This window comes from Schistocerca piceifrons, chromosome 2 (assembly GCF_021461385.2).
Source record: "Schistocerca piceifrons isolate TAMUIC-IGC-003096 chromosome 2, iqSchPice1.1, whole genome shotgun sequence".
NCBI lineage: Eukaryota > Metazoa > Arthropoda > Insecta > Orthoptera > Acrididae > Schistocerca > Schistocerca piceifrons.
The window spans coordinates 692,382,080-692,403,123 of record NC_060139.1 but is presented as its reverse complement, the minus strand read 5'-3'; the positions used below and the strand labels follow the sequence as shown (position 1 = coordinate 692,403,123).

Genomic DNA, 21,044 nt, shown 5'->3' with positions numbered 1-21,044 from the left:
ATTTATGTCGCCATGTTGCTCAATTATGGAATGCCCATTGGTCGGCACTTCCCTGTAATAAATTGCGGGAAGTGAAAGCCCTTCCTTGCGCTTGGACCTCTTCCTCCCGAACGCGTCGTCGGGAGGAGGTAATTTTAGCTAGACTCCGGATAGGGCACTGTCGTTTTAGCCATCGACATCTTTTAAGCGGCGATCCTCCCCCACTCTGTCCCCACTGCTCTCAGCTGTGGACGGTAAGACACCTTTTAATTGAATGCCCCTATTTTAATCCGTTACGCTCCCGTCTACAGCTGTCGCCTGATCTAGCGTCGATTTTAGCAGATGACACGCGCTCCGCCGACCGCGTTCTACAGTTTATTAGTGACAGTGAAATGACGTCAGTCATTTGAAGCTTTTTTTGGGGACAATCACCCCCTTTCTGTAGTGGATTTTTAAGCAGTCTTCTATTTTTAGTTTCTCCAATTTTCTGACTTTGTTCCCCTTGCTGCTGGTTTTAAATTTCGGTTTCTTACTGTCTTAAGTCACGGGCTGGGCGCTAATGACCATAGAAGTTTTGCGCCCTAAAACCACAACAAAAAAAAAAAAAAAAAAAAAAAAAAAAAAAAATGCATGTACAACCAATAACGTTAAAAAGTCTGATGATGACAGTGTAGATCAGTCAACCAATCATAGTAGTAAAAAAAATTGCTAGTGATCTTGGCTAAATTGATACTTCTTTCAAATCCTCCTCCCCCCCCTCCTCCACCCCCTTCCAAGCTCATGCAGTGTCGAATGTATATAATTCCTTTTCAGTCTTAGTTAACCCATTACAAATTTTCTGTAGTTATCTCTCTGTTCTCTCTTTCTATGTTAGAAGTAGTATACCTATAGGTGATTCAGTTCTTTCTTGTACTTTATTATCGGCTTGCTCCTCCAGTGCAGCAAGTGTGGAGCCTGAAGTAGTGCCTACATTCAAACCTTTGCTTTGTTCCAACACTGTCAATCTCATTTGAGTGCCAGAGATTGGATCCTGCATTGTTTTAAATTCCTGCACAGTTAAACCTTTTAATTGTTTAAAGTTGAAGGTCACATCTTTAAACTGATCATTTACTTTCTTTCATACTAAATTGCACTGTTTCAATATTTCCAAATTTATTTCCTCTGGTAAGGTGGAAAGTTCAATTTGTAACTCCGATATAGTATTCTGTAGTTCTTGCTTTTTTTATGTGACGCGGTGTTGTTCTCGTGTGGTGTAGAAGAAGAAGAAGAAGAAGAAGAAGAACTTACTACTTACCAGGATTTTAGCATGACTAGATGCCAGCAGGAAGCTGTATCGTTGTGTAGGTCATGCTGTATCACCGAAAGTGATTGCGCAGTAGATATTGTCACCGCTGTAGGTTGACATGCCACAGCTGCAATCCACAACTGCTGCTGTATACTGATTGCAGTCGAAATCTTCTATCTCATGGTCTAGGTTCCCCCCCCCCCCCCCCCCCCCCCCATCTTAATTGTATTCTAAGGCCTTAATAATTGTTTACTAGCTACCCATATGTCTCCAGAATTCTTGCTCCTCAATGCTAGCAGTTGATTTTCCACTGCAACGTAATCTTTGCTGTTCATCTTTGTTGTTATTGACAACAGGTGTCAATTTCCACAAATCTGCATACTTAAAATTCACCAATTCTCCTTGAAATTTCAAATTTCTTGTTACTAGTCTTGCTCTTCATTAATTTTATTTACTTCCAGCAAAGCCATATTTGATCTGGTGCGTTGTCGACAGTCACATGTGATGCTCCCCTGGTATTTTACCATGCCATCAAGTGATGAAGTAAAGTCTGATCGGGAACTAAACCTTCCTGTTGTTCTAGCTTGCTCACTTTACTATTTCAGCACACTCACCAGTCTGTTCTGGTTGAACCACTTTCCTCAAAGTGGTGCATTTACAGCTGGAAGTTAAGTCAAACAGCCAGCTCTTGAAATAAGGCAGGGCTGCTTATTAACAACACCTCATATACTGTACTTTTTCTTAAATAACTGTGTGTTACGAAGTTGTTAAACTATTCAGAACAACCAAAAACATTGACAAGGAAGAAGTCCAAAAATGGTCCATCTTACGTGATTGCAGTCTTTCTCACCGTATTCCACTGATGAATTCTTCTCGGGTTATCAGCTGAGTGGTTGCGACAAGACGATGCCACCACTCGGCTGATAACCCGAGAAGAATTCACCTATGCCCCATCTTAATCTACAGATTTCAATTAAGAGTGTCCATATAACACATTTTCTCTTTTTCCCTTGATGTCTCAAGCATTGCCAGGGCTGCTCTTAGTCTGTGTCACTCCCTACCTCAAACACAGGAACTGACGTCACGGAATTAACTACCCAGCCAGCAGGTATTGCAAACGAAATATGATGTTTATTGTCATCCCAGCTTGCAGGTATACTGCATCCATCTATCTTGCGATGTGTGTGCATAAATAAAACATATCCAAACAGTAGAATAGCTAATACATTACGAAAATAAACTTTTTATAATGACAGTCATTGTAAGTTAGAAAAATTCATGTGCCACACATCACTTCATCAAAGCGATAAACTACACTACACCGTATTAAGGGATAAATTGTGTTCTGAGGTTATAGAACGGTGAAGGGTTGCGGTGAAGGTTAGAAGGTAGAGAAAGTAGGTCACTGCATTGTGGTCTTGCACTTCCCTCCTTCACAGGTCTGATAACTGAACAGTAAGCATTTGCTTCCCCACTCTGTCTACTTCATTACACCACAAGAAGCAACTACAGGGTGTTGCTCAAAGTTACACAAAGCCTCCAGAGCACAGCGTACGAAACACTTGCGACACAATGCTAAGATGTCTCTAGGGGTTGTTAACTTTGTACAAAGTGCATTAGCAATAAATGGAATATAGATAAGAGTTATTAATAATACAAATTCAAGAAAAACAAATGGACAGAAACTACGTAATTTGGGCACACTGTTCTACACTGCTAGAGGGAAAACTGATTCTCAGTTGTCCTGTACAGCAGCTGTAGCATTCTTTCAGGAAAGGCAACTTTGAGCACTGTGCACTTTCCATTTTGCAACATTTCCTGTCCAGTTGTCTCGCGTGAGTAGACAAAATGACTTCACTGAACCTGTGTTTTACAGGGTCTATCATAATTAATGGCATAAATGCATACAGTTGAAAGTACTTGGTACTTGATTCTAGAAACAAAAAAGTCTCAGTAAATATAGGGTTGAAAATGCATACCTTAAGAGCTACGAGCAATTTTTCATCTTCGATACGGTGAAACAAATCTCTTTAACTGCAAGTTGTTTGCTTTCCATATTTTGGGAAGTGGTAGTAAGGACTAAAATAAGAAAAAAAAAGTCCAGCAAACATGTGCTCTAAAATGCATATCCTAAATGTTACGAGCACTTGATCATTAGAAGAGTTGTGTTTCAAAGTAAAAAAATATGAACAAGTGCTCATAGCTCTTAAGGAATGCATTTGATAGCACATGCTTATAGGATTCCCCCTCCCCCAATACTACCAGTTTTCAAAAATATGTAAAGCAAAGAACTTGCAGTAAAATAGATTTGTTTCACAGATTGAAGATGGGGAAAACTGCTAGTAGCTCTTAAGGTATACATTTTCAATCGTATGTTTATTGCGACTTTTTTGCTTCTAGTATCATGACTATTACAGCGCCATCTATCAGAAAGCGAAAAAAGTGGTCCAACTAAAACATTCCTATTTCTTTACATACTACACAAATATGTAATTAAAAAAAATGGGGGTTCCTATTTTAAAAAATGCAGTTGATATCCGTTTGGCCTATGGCAGCACCATCTGGTTTCCCCCTTCAAGCTAGACGAGTTTTGTTCTTTGTAGTTTTTTTCGTTTGATGCTTATTTCATGAGATATTTGACCCAATCACTATCAGTGGACCACCCTGTATATTTGACAGTGTCAATTTCATTCTCTGCTATCACTGACTGAAATACTCCACAGCATTTGGGATATCAAATGTATTGCCAAATGTTTGAAGAGGACCAGAGGCTTAAATTCGTTATGCTTCTGCAACACAAGTAGATCTCTCCTCTCAAACACAGGAAGGTGTCCTATGTGTATTGGAACTTCAGATTTTTAATTCCACCAGACATATTCACACCAATTTTGCAAGATATACTGTGGATTTGTGGTAAGGGGCTCCTCTCAGTGCAGCCCACTCGGGTGTCAGCAATTACTGAATGGAAGAGATTTATGCAGTCTACCAGTAGTGTAATTAATAGTGAGATAAGTTCATTAACTTTCTGGTCATTCATTAATTTACCACAGAGTGACAACACAAATGCACAGCTTTACAATACCGTGTTGAAGACAGATGGCAGCAAAGTGCCACATGTAGCAATCAAATCTTCCCCCCCCCCCCCCCTTTCAAAATTGCAAAGGTCACTAACATCACACATAAAGGGGGAGGGGGGATGTAATGGAAAATGTAAACATTTATTTAAAAAATCGCATAGCCATATTTATTAATGTACAAATCTAAAATTTTGCATGTGTAAAGCAAAAGAGCTGTGTTTTAACGGATAAAAATAATAAAAATATGCAGGATTAATATCCTGCCAAAAATTTGAATTTTTAATTTTTTATTGTCTTTTTTTATAAAAAGCCATAATTCAAATTCTAATCATGCAATTAATCTGAAAATTTTAATGTAGTGTCCTGAGAAGGTTATAAGACCACTGAACTATGGTTATTAATTTATGGTACAAATTGTATCATTAACAGAGTTTTTAATTTTGTACATCCAAAATTAACCTTATCTACATGCAATCATCTAAAAATCAGAATGTAATTGGAGGATCTCGTGTTTTTTAGTTAGAGGGAGACAGCAACACATTCCTAACAGTTCCTGAAAATTTCATAGCATTAACGCGTATACTTTTTGAGAAAAGATTTCTAATAACATAAAAATGTGCATGTTCAAAGATTTTTCTTCTCATACTTCTACTTGTAATAAGCTTACCTCAATTTTAAAATCCTCCATACTGATATACCTCACCCTCCAGGTTTCTCTTCTCGCCTCTTCAAATCTGCCTGGCCTGCATTTGCAGGTAAAACACTGATCTCTTAGCTTTCTTGATCTATACCAACTCTCTTCAGCACTTCAGTTCTGCCATTATGTCCATTATTGTTAACATAAAACTGCATCATAGACACCTATTTTGAGTACTTAGTCGACAAAATGTCCTTTTTGAGCATCTAATCCGAAGTAAATTATTGAGGCTTTCATTTGCATTTTTTGTCTTTCCATGAAGACACTTCCTCAGTAAATCAGGGTGAATGAGTGTTTATGTGAATGCATCTCATTTCTGTTGTTGAACTTAACACCAATCGTCTTTCGGACACAGATTGTGCATTGGTGTTTGGTCAGTGGATAGTTTGTGGGGGGAAAACTGCCTACAGAGCATGCCTTATTGGCTCTAAATTATGTGTGATTTTTCCTGATAGCTCTCCCATAAAATAATTGGAGAGAATCCATTTATTTTAGAGTAAACCTGCCTTTTCCTCCTAGTGGTTTTCCATCCTCAAGTACTTCACCTTTCCTTTCTTTCAGCAAGCGAAGAAGCCTACCACCAAGCCTCTTTTGGATGTGGCCAACTCATTCCAGCTGTTCTATTGTTGTGTTGTATGGATTTTTATCTGTTACAGCTTTGAACGAAGAACAGTCCCCATCACCAAAGTATTTAGTATATCTAACACTGTACTGGTCCTCAGATCTGGAGAATATCCTCACAACTGCAGTAGCCTCCATGTCCACACTAGAGCTACTATAATTTTTAGAGCATGCTGCTGCATGCTTTTCTTGCTACAGTTTCTCACTGTCTTCATTGTTGAACATTTTCCTTGTTGCACACTGGTGGCAGTATTTAAACATAATTTCTACATCTAAAACTTTGCCAGAGTCAATACCAACAACAGATGTGTGACCCCTTTACATCCAGGTTCCATCTACAGACAAGCACAGGTCAGTAACATATGCAGGAGATTCACTGTCATGAATATCTACCCCAGGATATATTTCTTTTTGGTCTATTTCCACCAATTCCTCCACTGCTTTCTTCATAGAAACTTTGGCAGTATCACATATGGCATCAGACATTTCTTTATTTATTTTTTCAAACTTTGCACAAGGGTGGAGGCATGCTCAGAAAACCACACAATAAATTGCCTCCTTCCCTGTCCTGTCCAAGGCATCTCAGAGCATATGCTAACCTAAAATTGCTATGGTAGGTACCAGTGTCAGTTTTCTTTGGAGGAGGGAAATAAAAATTAATATCCACTCACCAGTTTAAAATCACAAGCTATCCCACTTTTTTTTTCCTTCAAAAATAATCAAGCATTTCATATTTTTACAGCTAACCCATGAACATGAAACATTTATAGCCTGGCAGAGAAGCTCTAAATCAATAAGTCTGACTCCAGTGGTATCCATACCAACATCATTCACGAACCTGTACAATTTTCCTGTCCCAAGTTTCGACACTGAAGCTGAGAGCTTATGTTCTTCATTTCGAGCTGCTTTCTCTTTTTTGTTGGTAAATTGATTTCTGTGAAACCTCTGTTTCCTTAATACAGCTTTTCCACCACCCATTATGCATAAATCTTGATTTCCACGTAAAGATTTGCGAATTCAGCCTTCACCTACGAATGTGTGTTAGTATTGCCAAAACATAAATAAAGCACATTTAAGAAAGTTTTACAGCAAAGATGTTAGCCAGAGATATAGATGTCAGGCAAATATATAGAATGAAAATAGGCTTCACACTGACAAAAATTCCACCGAAGCAAGCAGTTTCCCAAATGTCATAAAAGGTGGAAGTGCCACCAGTACAGAGTTAATCAGTTTGACAATTTAAAGGCATTTCTAAAGCTGCTATCACCGTAAAATACACACACAACATAGATTAAACTGTGTAGATCAAAACAATGATGTTCTTGAAAAATTGATTTTTTTTGGACCAAAATCAATTACATCCTCCCTTAAGTTAGACACCTCTTAGCCATAGTTGATAGGAACATATTTTACAGTAAGTTCATTCAACAGCTGCAAATAAATACTCATTTAATAAGCTGAAAATAACTCCAATATATAGACTCAAACTCAGTGACATTATTTTGTCTACTCGTATAAGGAAACTGTACAGGAAATACGGGGAACTGTAACCTGTCCGTAAACTGAAAAGTGAAAAATCTTTGTGGTGGGGAAAGTTGAGCTTCCTGGAAGTATCTACAGCTGTCATATCTGATGAGTAAGAATCGGTTTCACCTCTGGCAGTGTTGAGCTGTGTGTGCAGATTTAAGCTGTGTGCGCAGGACAATGGAAAAACTATTCTATGTCTGGTGGGCAAAATCTGACAGAATGGATCTCATTTCAGGGCATGATTTTAGGGAGTCATGGCCGTGTCAAAATAGCTGATTAATACATTCAAGGCCAGCATAATAGTGTGTGACAAGTGTGTGCTCCAAAGATGTTTTTTGAAGGGATCACCAGTACCAGGATTGGATGTGAGGGCCAAGAAAATGTTTTTGATCTGAGTTGGTGGGATAATTATGTCCAGTGAAGGCTAAGGTGAGTGTGGTGTATTGCTGTAAAGTCTGCATCTGAATAATTGTTTGCCTTGAATGCCAGGGATGTATGGGAGGGAATTTTGACATGGAAAGGAGGGCAACTGACAAATTTAAGTACTGTTGTTTGTCAGTAGGTTTAATGTGGACAGAAGTGTGTTAGCTGGCCTTCAGTGGCACAGGTTCACTTGTCCCTTGGAGTTACTCCAAAATGCATAACATTGAAAGACCCCATTCCAGGATGTAATTCTACTCTAGACCAGGTTCTTTTACAATCTCTTGTTCTTATCCGGCTAATCTGTGAACTACGTGCCTCATCTGCCAATTCACACTCACCACACTTTTCTCCTACTAAATCCTACAGTGATCTGCCCTTATGTTTCCTTGGATGGTATCATCTGCCAAGTCGACTTTAAACTACAATAACATTCCAGACTTCACCTCAATGAGTTATCCCACCTTCTAAACTACTTGAACAGTTGTTTCCCTTCCTGTCCCTATGCAGCTCCCTAAACAGTCACACCATCAACCACTACTCCTCTCTTATAAACAGAGCTTGGTCAACCTCCTTAACATCCCACAGCCTTCACCACTGCCTCCCAGACCAAGAGTAACCCATAATTAGAAGAACCAGTCACAACAGCAGCGTATTCTCAACCTCTCATCTGAAGCACTCTCCCCTCCTAAATTATCTGTATTATCCAAGGGTCTCACTTCCAGCTCTAAACCTGCATTTAATCATGCTGCCTTGGTGAAGGACCCATCTTTTTTCACATGTAATGTCAAGTGGAAATATCACTTTGCAACCCAATCCAAAAACCATTCCAACAGCAAACTTGACATTGAACCCTGCCTTGAACACTTCCAGCCACCATCTCAACTTGATCCACCATTACTACCTCAAAATCATCCCTTACAAGCCTGCCAAGAATTCCTCACAACCAGTATTGCTTTACAACCCTTCCTCAGGTCCCTACAACATGACCCTAACCTGTCCTTTACAGAACTCCAGGCTCAGTGTTCCCTAGAAGCTGATGACTCCATCATTATCCTTGCAGCAGGCAAAGGATCTACCACTGTAGTGCTTGACCAAAGGGAGTATGTTAGGAAAGCTGTACGCCAGCTACCTGACACCTCTGCATCTGCAATCAAGATCCCGTCCCTGTGATTCAAACTGACCTGCAGTTCGTCCTTAAAACCTCGGGCCTCTCGTATGGATTAACAACTCAATCCTAGAACTTATTACCCCACCCAAACCACGCACCCTCTCCTTTTACCTTCTTCGTCACGTCCACAAAACCAATCCTCTTGGCTGTCCTTTAGTTGCTGGCTTCAAAGGATCCACCAAACATATCTACCTTAGTTGTTCAGCACCTGCAACCCGTAGTACAGACTTTCCTCCTATACCAAAGACACCAACCATGTCATACATCATCTGAGATCCATGTCCGTCCCATGTCCACCACACACATTGCTTGTCAAGATTGATGCCATCTCCCTCTACACCAACATCCCCCAGTTTGGTTTAGGTATATTGATGTCACCTTTTCCATATGGATTCATTGTAAGGCTGACCCGTAAAAATTCCTGGAATCTCTGAATACCTTCTCCCAATTAAATTTCACATGGTGCTATTCCGAATCCTGTGCCACTTTGCTTGATGTTGATCTCGTCCTCATTGAAGGTCAGCTACACACTTCTGCCCACGTTAAACACACTAACAAACAACAGTACTTACACTTTAACAGTTGGCATCCTTTCCATGTCAAACGTTCCCTCCCATGCAGACTTTGCATTTGATGCAAACATATTTGTTTGGATGCAGACTCTTAACAGCAATACAACACCACTCTCACCTCAGCCTTCACTGTATGTAATTACCCCACCAACCTAGTTCAAAAGCAGATTTCCCAAGCCATCACATCCAATCCTGGTACTGCTGATCCCTTCAAAAAACATCTTCGGAGCACATACTTGTCACACACTATTATCCTGGTCCTGAATGTATTAATCAGCTACTTTGACAAGGCCATTACTTCTTAAAATCATGCCCTGAAAAGAGAGCCATTCTGTGTGAGATTTTGCCTGCAACATCTAGAATAACTTTTCATCGCCCTTCCAACCTCCACAATATCCTTGTCAGACCCTATGATCCTTCTGCACCCATTTCCCTACTCTATGGCTCCTACCCGTGTGACTGTCCCCACTGCAAGACTTGCCCTATGCACCTTCCTACCACAACCTATACGAGTCCTGTGACAGGCAAAACATAAACTATCAATGAAAGAGGCACCTGTGAAATGATGCACGTTATATACCAGCTATTGCGTGAATATTGTTCAACCATTTACATTGGCAATGCTACGACCAAGTTATCAGTTAGGATGAATGAGCGTAGGCGGGGGGTGTGTACCAGCAACACACAGTATCCTCTTGCAGAGCATGCTCTACAACATGCAGCCATGACCTCAGTGCCTGTTCCACCACACATGCCATCTGGAGTCCTCCCCCAGACACTAGCTTCTCAGAACACCGAGGGTGGGAACGAACGCTACACCATGTCCTTGTTTCTCACCGCCCACCTGGCCTTAATTTACGTTAATTTCTTCTGTATTAGCATTTCTTCACAGTAACTACTCCTTTCTTCACTCTAGTTTAGTTTTTTACATATTTCATTTTCTGACTTGTCTACTTTTTGCTGCACCCTCCCACCTATGTTACATACAATGTATATAGCTTTTCACTCTTATTAACTCGTGCACAGTGTTTTAGCTGTAATTTGTCTTTCATATTACTCTGTCTTCGACCTTTAAGCTCTCAGGTTTTCAAATCTCATCTGGTGCAGTTCCCAACAATCAGTCTTTCCTCCTCATCCTGTTTAGTAAGTCTCCCCTGACCTGTGGTTCTGGGTGACTTTTCTGAAATCTGCTGCTTCTTTTCCTAGACTTCTCCTGTCCTTTTCCTTCAGCCGTCTTCCTTCCCCTTCAACCATTCCACTGGAAGGAGAAGCCACTGGCTACAAAAGCTTGCAAAATTATAACCTTCTTCGATGTGCGTATTCTGCCGCCACTTGGTCAGCAGATTTTTTTATCTGTTCTACCACTGTTTGTCTTAGTTTGGATAGTAAAACTAGGACCAGTCTCTCAGCTACCTTGTCTTAGCCTTAAAAACTGTACCAGACTATTCAAATCTGTCCTACTTTGTGTACTTTACTAGTTTAATTAAACATTTTCTGTTCTCCAGTGCAATTAATTATTTACTAAAAAATCATATTCTATAATATTAAATATTTGTAGTATTCTTGAACCTTTTGCAAAAGGCATATAAAAATCAAAATATCACTGTCTGTAGCTCTTCCCAAACAAATACGTAACAGTAGAAAAATTCTAGTAATCTGTGATTATCGTAGGTGAAATGTGCCCAGTGTTTATTTTGTATTTAAAAGCAAGCAAATTCCTTTGCAGATTTACTTACAATAGCATATAGTTTCGAAAATCCTTCTGCTAATTGAAGTTTAATATCTCTCATAAACAAATTTTGGCTATGGATTAGTCAGTGATATAGCATCAACTGTCCCAATAATTTGTTACTTGTAAGCAAAACTAAATACCTTCCATAATATGTCCACTTTTTTCCTTTCTTCATAAATTTTAGAAAATGAACTCATTAGTTATACCAGTGATAACTTAAAATATCTGATTATATGTGCATATAAGCACATGTAATTTCTTTATATATGTGGTCATCTTTTGAGTTCTGATTTTTTTGTTCCTACATTGTTGAAAGCAAACTAAATCATGAGTAATAAAGTATTCAGCAAATACTATATTCTTTTTCTTTTTTATTACCTTTTCTCTTTGTATTTTATTTCAGATAGTAAAAATTGTGTTATTGAAATATCTCGTTACTTGGAAAGACAAAATAACAAGTCGGTAACTGTATACAGATATTACGTTGTCAACTAAGGAGTTAATTTGTGTGCTTGTGGGCTAAGAGTCTGGTATCACAAAATCGAAAAGTTCTAGAGCAACTTATCTAATGCCTGCCCTGCGAACTGAGCACAAAGTCACCTTTTGATCTTCTGGGTACCATGTACCACAGGTCGTCAGAAACTGAAACACCCTCCCTACGAGAATGTCACAACAGGACACTAGCTTGAAAACTGGAACAGAACTGGAAACCAAACCAGCTCTAAATAACAAATACCCAAACTTCCTACACCACTATAGGCAGCTTGTCATAATGCAACTTCTCATTTAAATCTCTTCTAGATCAGAATTGAATAACTATGCCTTAGCAGCTCTCTGAAGCTGCACAGGATCCAACTTGAATGCACTCCCTTTATAACAAGCTTCCTCACACAAGTTTTCCTCTGGAACCATAGGAAATGTCACCAAATTCCTGATTTATAATGACTGATCTGTTAATATCATCAGTAAATCAACATCTAGGTTGAACTTGGCTAACCAATACCTCTACAACCTGATTTGGTACGGAGCAACATATATTTCTTCTAACACTGTATTCATCTCTGTTCAGAATTAGACTACTCTTACCAACACGTAAAATCATAGTGGAACCAATAACACTAACAAATTAAGAACATTAGGCTGCTTTTAATAATGCAAGGATTAGTGAATTCAGCCACTTCAGTGTGAAATAGCAGCCCGTTCCAGCTGCCTGTGTTGCATCTTTGCTGCTCATGCATAGTTATAAAAGTTTCTCTGATTCCACCAGGCATGGCAGCATTCTCACTTTCTCCTGAATCTGCCTTCCTCTACAACAATATACATACAACACACACAACACGTGAAACATTAGGCTAGCATATCCATTCCTTTTAATTTCAGATGTGGCTGCAATTCTATCTGTAATGAGTTGAGGCAACACATGTACTGTAAGATACTGTGCAATATTATTTTGGCATGTTACAGGTTCTGATAATTCTAAAAATATCATTCAGTTTCCTTCCATTCATACCTACTCTCAATAGTTCTTTAATAACAAAATCTATATATTCTCCATATCTAATGTGTACTAAAGACCACTAAAAAGTGATGGTGTACTAATTAGCTAAGATTTTTAATTTAACTTCTTTTTCATAGTTATGTTTAACACATCTTAGTGTGCTCTACTTCATTTGATAAATCCCAGAAAACATTGTGCTTAATTTTTAGCTTTCAATATTGGCAAAGGAGCTGTAGCAGGAGGAGCGGCACTGGGGTTAGGAGCACTCTGTTTCTATGGCTTGGGACTATCGAAACAAACTGGAGCTATTGACCATGCTACGTAAGTTCTCTCTGTTTACCTGTATTTGCAAGGTTTTATTTGCTTTTGTACTGCTATAATTACTTCATTTGTTTTCAGATTTTGGCCAGAATATGTGAAGCAGAGAATTAGAGATACATACATGTATTTTGGTGGTTCTATAGTGGTGACTGCTGCAAGTGCTGCTGCAGCTCTGCGGTCTCCCAGAGTCATGAGTTTGGTCACAAAGAATTCATTTGGTGTAAGTTAAATGATTTATCTTTATGCATACACTTGCAAATTGTAGTTCACTTTTAAATTTAACACTCTGTTAATAATGCTGCACTGAAAATTACTCAAAGTTTGTGCTGTGAAATTGATTTCTTGTGGCATTGTTACCACTATTATTATTATTATTATTATTTATTTATTTCCAGGCAATTGCTTTGTCATTTGCAGCACTTATTGGAACCAACGTAATTGTTCAAAGCATCCCTTATCAGAAAGGTTTCGGAGTGAAGCAGATGGCTTGGCTTGCGCATTCTGCTGTGTTGGGTGCTTTCATCGCTCCTATTTGTTTTGTTGGTGGGCCAGTGCTCATAAGGGCTGCTTGGTAAGGATAAGGATGTGTTGATTCATCTCATGATTTTAAATCTGTTGTTATTAATACTATTACAAATATGGAAATGTCTATTGGTAAAACAGCATCCTAGTTTTGACATGTAGTGTTGCTTAGATGTTGTCTTCGCATGTGTGCTGCCTCAGGAACCTTGATTTGAAAACTAGAATATCAAGTCACAGGATCTGTGTGTTTATGAAGAGTTGTTGATATTACTGGAAAACAGTAAAATAAACAGAAGACAACTCTTACCAGTTATCTCGTGTAGGCTAATTGTATTGAATTAGTCACTACACCTAGCCATAAAAATTATGACTTAACAATGATTGCGTTAGCTGACAGGACTTTCTTCCATCTTTTTGCTCACAGAATATGATTTGATGTGATGTGATGCTTGAATCTTTAAATTCAATAAGTCTTTTCTTGTTCAATTATTTAATTTTCTTTTTAATCTTATTTTTGTTTAGAGTCATCTAATAAAAATGCACATGTTGAATATTTACAACCTAGCCAAACCCTGTTTGTCCAATTTTATTGGATGTGCTACCCAAACATCCAATTTGTTTTTCCTGGGGTTTGAGATTTTTACATTAACTCTCACTGGTTTCCCTCCAAAACTGTAAAATTCATTTTCAGTCCTTGTTGTGAGAACTGCCATCAGCTCAGCTGTTTTATTTCTGGCATTTCTTTTAAGCAAGTCCTTTTTACCCTATTCTTATAAACTCTTCTGGATCCTTTAATAATTGCTTCCAAGTAGCATTCGCCTTTTAATTATTTTTTCACTCTATTCCTTTTAATTAGTTATTTGCTAAAAACCTTATAATTCTGGACTCTGCCATGGACTAAAAGTAAATGCTATTTGTACATGTTTATGCTCCTGGAGTAATAACACCATTAGCAGTGTGCACTGTCATACACAGCAGAAATGTATTATGGGCAAATTTAAAATTTCCTCAAAGTCCTCTCCGTCTAGCATCAAGCCAAGCTAGGCAAAGACCCCTTGCCACAATCAAAATGGCAAATGAGCAGAAAGCTGACAGTGCATGAAGTAGAACAAACCAGAAGATATTGCCTCGTTTCATGCAAGAGAGGGGCCGCAATCGTTAACTCAGCAATGTGACCTCAGCAAGGATAAGACATCATGTCTTTGTAATAGCACAACTTGATTTTGTAAGAGAGAGTGAAAGTTTCACAAGATCACCTATCAGCCTTCCAATATAGTGGAAAGGCAACAACCTGGAGGCCTGAAATGGTGACATCACTATGTTCATTAGAGATGTATTAGCTACTGCTGAAAGGTGCATTTGGACAAATGAAACAGTTATGCGTATGACTAACTTACAGTTAATGTGCGAAGCTAGAGCATATGTAATGTATTGCGATATTCTTAGCAAGGTAGTAATGTTCCAGGAGCTGGATGATGGTTTGCACCAGTGCTATCAGGTGCAAAACAGTGAGAGATTTTTAGAGGGAAATTGAGTAGAATCTTAATGAGTCAGCAAAATATTTTGGGATAGAATCTGGAAGATTAATGCACAAACATACAAGCTGACACTACAGGAAGAAGCTGGTGCAGTTACTGTGCAGGAAGCTGAAAATAGGGGTTCCATGTTTCCTTACAGGGTGTCTTAGCTGACATGTCATGCAATCAGGGTGGAGAACTGATCTGACCTGACCGAAGCTATTAGGATTGCCACACTGTAGGAGGAAATTGATATTGGTATGAAAGTGCGTAATAACCATGGAATCTTCGCCTCTGAAGTAGCCGTAGGGATATGGATGTAAGGATCATCTGCAAAAGCAGTTTTGCCAACCAGATTGTTAAGGGTCTGGTCAAGTTGGTCATAAGACACAAGAGTGCAGGAATAAGAAACAAGGAAAATATTACCAAAAAAGTGTCCATGAAACTGAAACGGGATGGCATTACCTGTCAGGAGGCATTCCCAGTAGAAGGGAACACTGTACATATGTATGCAGAGACAAAATGCTGTTTTATCAGCCGTAGTGCAGGGAAAGAAACATAAGTTTTTAGTGAACACTGGTACACACATGCCGTTAGCTAGTCTAGAACCGTGAGGCAGAAAGAGACTTGGGTTTCCACAGTACAGGTTATGTGAAGCAAGTGGCAATGACGTGAAGTCATTAGGCACAACACTGCTCAACTTTAGCATTGGAGCCAAGTGTTTTCGAGGATACAGGGAAGTGTTGTCAAATGTTAATTAAGATTATTCTATGATTTTTGGAATTGTCTTTCTTTGGAAACATCATGCCAAAATTGATCTTTTGTTGTTGTTGTTGTTGTTGTTGTGGTCTTCAGTCCTGAGACTGGTTTGATGCAGCTCTCCCTGCTACCCTATCCTGTGCAAGCTGCTTCATCTCCCAGTACTTACTGCAACCTACATCCTTCTGAATCTGCTTAGTGTATTCATCTCTTGGTCTCCCTCTATGATTTTTTACCCTCCACGCTGCCCTCCAATGCCAAATTTGTGATCCCTTGATGGCTCAGAACATGTCCTACTAACCGATCCCTTCTTTTTGTCAAGTTGCGCCACAAACTCCTCTTCTCCCCAATTCTGTTCAATACTTCATCATTAGTTATGTGATCAACCCATCTAATCTTCAGCATTCTTCTGTAGTACCACATTTCGAAAGCTTCTATTCTCTCCTTGTCCAAACTATTTATCATCCATGTTCCGCTTCGATACACGGCTACACTCCATACAAATACTTTCAGAAGCGACTTCCTGACACTTAAATCTATACTCGATGTTAACAAATTTCTCCTCTTCAGAAACTCTTTCCTTGCCATTGCCAGTCTACATTTTATATCTTCTCTACTTCGACCATCATCAGTTATTTTACTCCCCAAATAGCAAAACTCCTTTACTACTTTAAGTGCCTCATTTCCTAATCTAATTCCCTCAGCATCACCCGACTTAATTAGACTACATTCCATTATCCTCATTTTGCTTTTGTTGATGTTCATCTTATATCCTCCTTTCAAGACACTGTCCATTCCGTTCAACTGTTCTACCAAGTCCTTTCCTGTCTCTGACAGAATTACAATGTCATCGGCAAACCTCAAAGTTTTTATTTCTTCTCCATGAATTTTAATACCTACCCCGAATTTTTCTTTTGTTTCCTTTACTGCTTGCTCAATATACAGATTGAACAACATCGGGGAGAGGCTACAATCCTGTCTTACTCCCTTCCCAACCACTGCTTCGCTTTCCATGTCCCTAGACTCTTATAACTGCCATCTGGTTTCTGTACAAATTGTAAATAGCCTTTTGCTCCCTGTATTTTACCCCTGCCACCTTCAGAATTTGAAAGAGAGTATTCCAGTCAACATTGTCAAAAGCTTTCTCTAAGTCTACAAATGCTAGAAACATAGGTTTGCCTTTCCTTAATCCTTCTTCTAACATAAGTCGTAGGGTCAGTATTGCCTCACGTGTTCCTACATTTCTGTGGAATCCAAACAGATCTTCACTGAGGTCGGCTTCTATCAGTTTTTCCATTCGTCTGTAAAGAATTCGTATTAGTTTTGCAGCTGTGACTTATTAAACTGATAGTTCAATAATTTTCACATCTGTCAACACCTGCTTTCTTTGGGATTGGAATTATTATATTCTTTTTGAAGTCTGAGGGTATTTTGCCTGTCTCATACATCTTGCTCACCATATGGTAGAGTTTTGTCAGGACTGGCTCTCCCAAGGCCGTCAGAAGTTCTAATGGAATGTTTTCTACTCCCGGGGCCTTGTTTCGACTTAGGTCTTTCAGTGCTCTGTCAAACTCTTCATGCATTATCATATCTCCCATTTCATCTTCATCTACCTCCTCTTTTATTTCCATAACATTGTCCACAAGAACATCGCCCTTGTATAGACCCTCTATATACTCCTTCCACCTTTCTGCTTTCCCTTCTTTGCTTAGAACTGGGTTACCATCTGAGCTCTTGATATTCATACAAGTGGTTCTCTTATCTCCAAAGGTCTCTTTAATTTTCCTGTAGGCAGTATCTATCTTACCCCTAGTGATATATGCCTCTACATCCTTACATTTGTCCTCTAGCCATCCCTGCTTAGCCATTTTGCACTTCCTGTCGATCTCATTTTTGAGACGTTTGTATTCCTTTTTTTCCTGCTTCATTTACTGCATTTTTATATTTTCTCCTTTCATCAATTAAATTCAATATTTCTTCTGTTATCCAAGGATTGAATTCAGTGGAACTATTGATTCTAATGAGAACAACTGCAAGTGAGGTAATGTTGCAAGGTACACTTATTGTGGAGGTGTTACCAACTAGGCTGTTAACACATATGATAAGAGACGGGGTCCCATGATAATGTACCTCTAGGTAAAGGGAAGGTGGTTTGGATGGCTGCTAATTTAGACGTTCTGGATGAAGACATTGATAGGTCATGTGTAATGATCGGAGCCACAGTGAAACCATTAGTGTTTCTCAATTATGTTCGAAAATTGATCACTTGCAAAGAAATGATCAACAAGCTTTGTTACTATAATTTTGATTTGACACAAAAAGCCCTTTACCAGTGATACCTGTTACACATAATAATACCATCATAGAGGTTACAATGCTCCAGTCTGTAGGAAACCGTACTGTGTACCCTAGCATTCACAATTATTGATGAAAGACTTTATTGACCAACAGCTGTCAGATGGAATAATAGAACATAGTAATAGTCCAGGAAGTGCAAATGTTGTCATCACCCTGAAGAAATCACTTGATGGTACTAAGTAGTACATATTTTGTTGTGATTAGAGATATTTGAAGACCAAAATTGCCCCTGGTGCATATCCTATGCCCATTAATTCAGACACGTAAGACAATATGGGCAATGCAGATACTTTAAACAGTGGATCTAAGAAGCAGGTATTACAAAGTAGAAGTTGCTCCAGAAGATAGGCCAAACTGTGTGATCCATTCACTTTCCGATAGAGGGCAGGAATGCACAATACCTGCATTGTACCATTCACCCTTATCAGATAAAATAAGAAACTGTAAATAAGTGGATATAAATACAGATGCAAGAAATATTGTTTAATCTCGGAACAGAGAGAGGCTTATGTCCTCATGTCATTAGCAGAGTTACAAGTATATATATAAGAGAAAGCATAGAAGTTTGTTCTCTTGTGTGATACAGGCTAATGTAGAGGCATGTAAGGTACGGTTATTATAGAAAACAGATTTATTGGAGTTTCAAAGGAAAGTCTATCCCCAAAACCACATTTCCAGAGTGGTAGCACATTGTATTTGTTAAGTTTTTTCACTGGAAGTTGTCAACGTAAACTGTTATCGAAATGGAAATCTCATGGTCTTGACCACAGTAGAACTGTGATACAGTGGTATTTTAATAATGATAAAACAAGAGCACAATTTCATCTTTCCAGCTACTATTACAGGTACAGCCATGATCCAGTTCTCACAACCTACATTGTATTGGCCAGAAAAACGATTAGAAGTGTTACCCACACAAAACATAACATTCCTCAAAAATGTCTTAAACCCCAACTTGCACTCACTAAATGAACTGACAGCATCATGAAACAGATGAATTTTGTCAGAACAAATGTTCCAGCATAACCAAAATTTTAGGTATATACGGTGGTATAACTTCACTAAAGTGCTGCCATGGTTCTACTAAAAGTTTATGCATTCTGTTTTGTTTGAGATCTAAAACCTAAATGTCAAGCCATCAAATACATGTCAAGTGGCTAAATAACAGCAAAAAGGAGTAAAAAAGTGCAGTGCAGTGTAGAATAAGACTGTAAACTTATATTAGAAAATATTGACTCAACAGAACCAATGTAGGATTAAGAACAGACCAAAAACTTTGTGAACAAGCTTTCAAATCTTTAAATTAAAGAGTATTGTACAGTGTAGTTACCTATGCAACATGAATTTCACAGGCAAACTAAGAGAAATTCAGGAAATATTTGTTAAAGGAGAGGGAATGTTACACGGCAGAAAAGTATTACAGGCAAATGTAAAATTTTCTCAACATCCTCTCCAGCCAGCATCAAGCCAAAACAGGCCCACACAACGTCACCATCAAAAGACAAACAGACAGAGAGCCAACATTGTTTAAAACAGAACAAATACGGAAGATACTGCCTTATCTTGTGGGAGCGAGAGGCCGAAATCATAAACTTGGCATGAGAAGACATTGTGTTGTTTTAATAGCACAGTTTGATTTTCTAAGAGAGAATGAAAGTTTCAAAAAGATCAACTACCAGCATGCCAATGTGATGGAAAGGCAACAAGCTTAAGGCCTGAAAGCCATTCTTGCAAAATAGAGGGGTAGTGAAGACCTGCTGATGAGCCCAGAAAAGGAGGCCACATTTGGTCATCACTGGCCAGGCATAACGTCGTTGCCTCAGACAGTAATACTTACTTGGTTGCTGTGAGCTGTCGACCTTGAACCAACAGATGATAAGACTTGGCTTGCTAAGTCAAACTGGTGGTGGTTGGTGCATTGCCCTTCTGTTGTTGTAACCAGGAGGTGTGTTAACTGCCACTGCCCTGCACTGGTACCTGTAAGCAGACATCCCCAGCCTTCTGTGGTGGAAGGGCTATGCTGTTCATCTCCACACTGTGGATATCTGATGAGAGATTACCCGAGCACAACCCATAGATTTCTGCAAGAGTGCTCTAGTGATATGCAGTCTCTATCCTAAGCAGCAATGCGTGTTGTATGGACTACGCTGGCTGCTAGTGAGGCATGCTGTGTGCCCAATACCATAATTACACGAGTCGAATGCTGCAGGATCATATCCTCTGCAGACTGGTGAGATGGCATCATCATGTTCAGAGTCAGTGTGCTGCACTGCCACTGACTTTGATGCCAACACAGAGAAGAATTTGTAATTATAAACTTCAATGCAATAAATTCTTGTGCTGCTAATGTTTGAGCAACTTGGGTCCCTAAAACTGGCATTATTTCCAGCAAGATGTCTGTCTGTAGATAACAGTAGTTTCAGGAAGCTTTATGTGGATTCGTGACTGTAACAGCACTTCGGGAAATTTTTCATTCTGTAATACTGAATATGTACTTCTAGCTTGTACTTAAAATTAATAGTAATCTATAAGAACAAGACAGCAGTGTAGATTATGAATAAGATAAATGAAGTCGTTTATTTATCGATGAGATCAGGTTGCTGGTATGATGGCCCTGGTCTAAGAAGTGTAATATAAATGGCTTTCATAAGGTGCAAATAATTACCATGCAATCTGTCTTGTGTGGGTTGTAATAATTATGAATGTCAAAAAAACTCTTTAACTCGCATATTATTTGCCTGAACGTTGGGTGATTTGTTGTTTCTTTAGTCACTTGAGAGATAGATTTGCTTCACATATATTAAAACAATTTATACATTGCATTGTGGTTGACCATCTAGTCAAAATGATTTTCATTACAGGTACACAGCAGGTGTGGTTGGCGGACTCTCTACCGTGGCGGTTTGTGCACCAAGTGAAAAGTTCTTGATGATGGGAGGTCCCTTGGCCATTGGTCTTGGAGTAGTGTTTGCATCATCATTAGGTATA

General features: G+C 38.9%; 1 protein-coding gene across 3 annotated transcripts in view; it reads left to right on the top strand.

Moving 5' to 3' along the window:
- Positions 1 to 21,044, top strand: part of LOC124776826 (growth hormone-inducible transmembrane protein-like) — a 74,055-nt gene that overhangs the window by 29,400 nt on the left and 23,611 nt on the right. For all 3 annotated transcript variants that reach the window (XM_047251983.1, XM_047251981.1, XM_047251984.1), the window contains exons 3-6: positions 12,789 to 12,900; positions 12,979 to 13,120; positions 13,296 to 13,471; positions 20,918 to 21,039. In XM_047251983.1, coding sequence (XP_047107939.1) covers positions 12,789 to 12,900; positions 12,979 to 13,120; positions 13,296 to 13,471; positions 20,918 to 21,039 — 552 coding nt within the window. The remainder of the gene's footprint in view (positions 1 to 12,788; positions 12,901 to 12,978; positions 13,121 to 13,295; positions 13,472 to 20,917; positions 21,040 to 21,044) is intronic.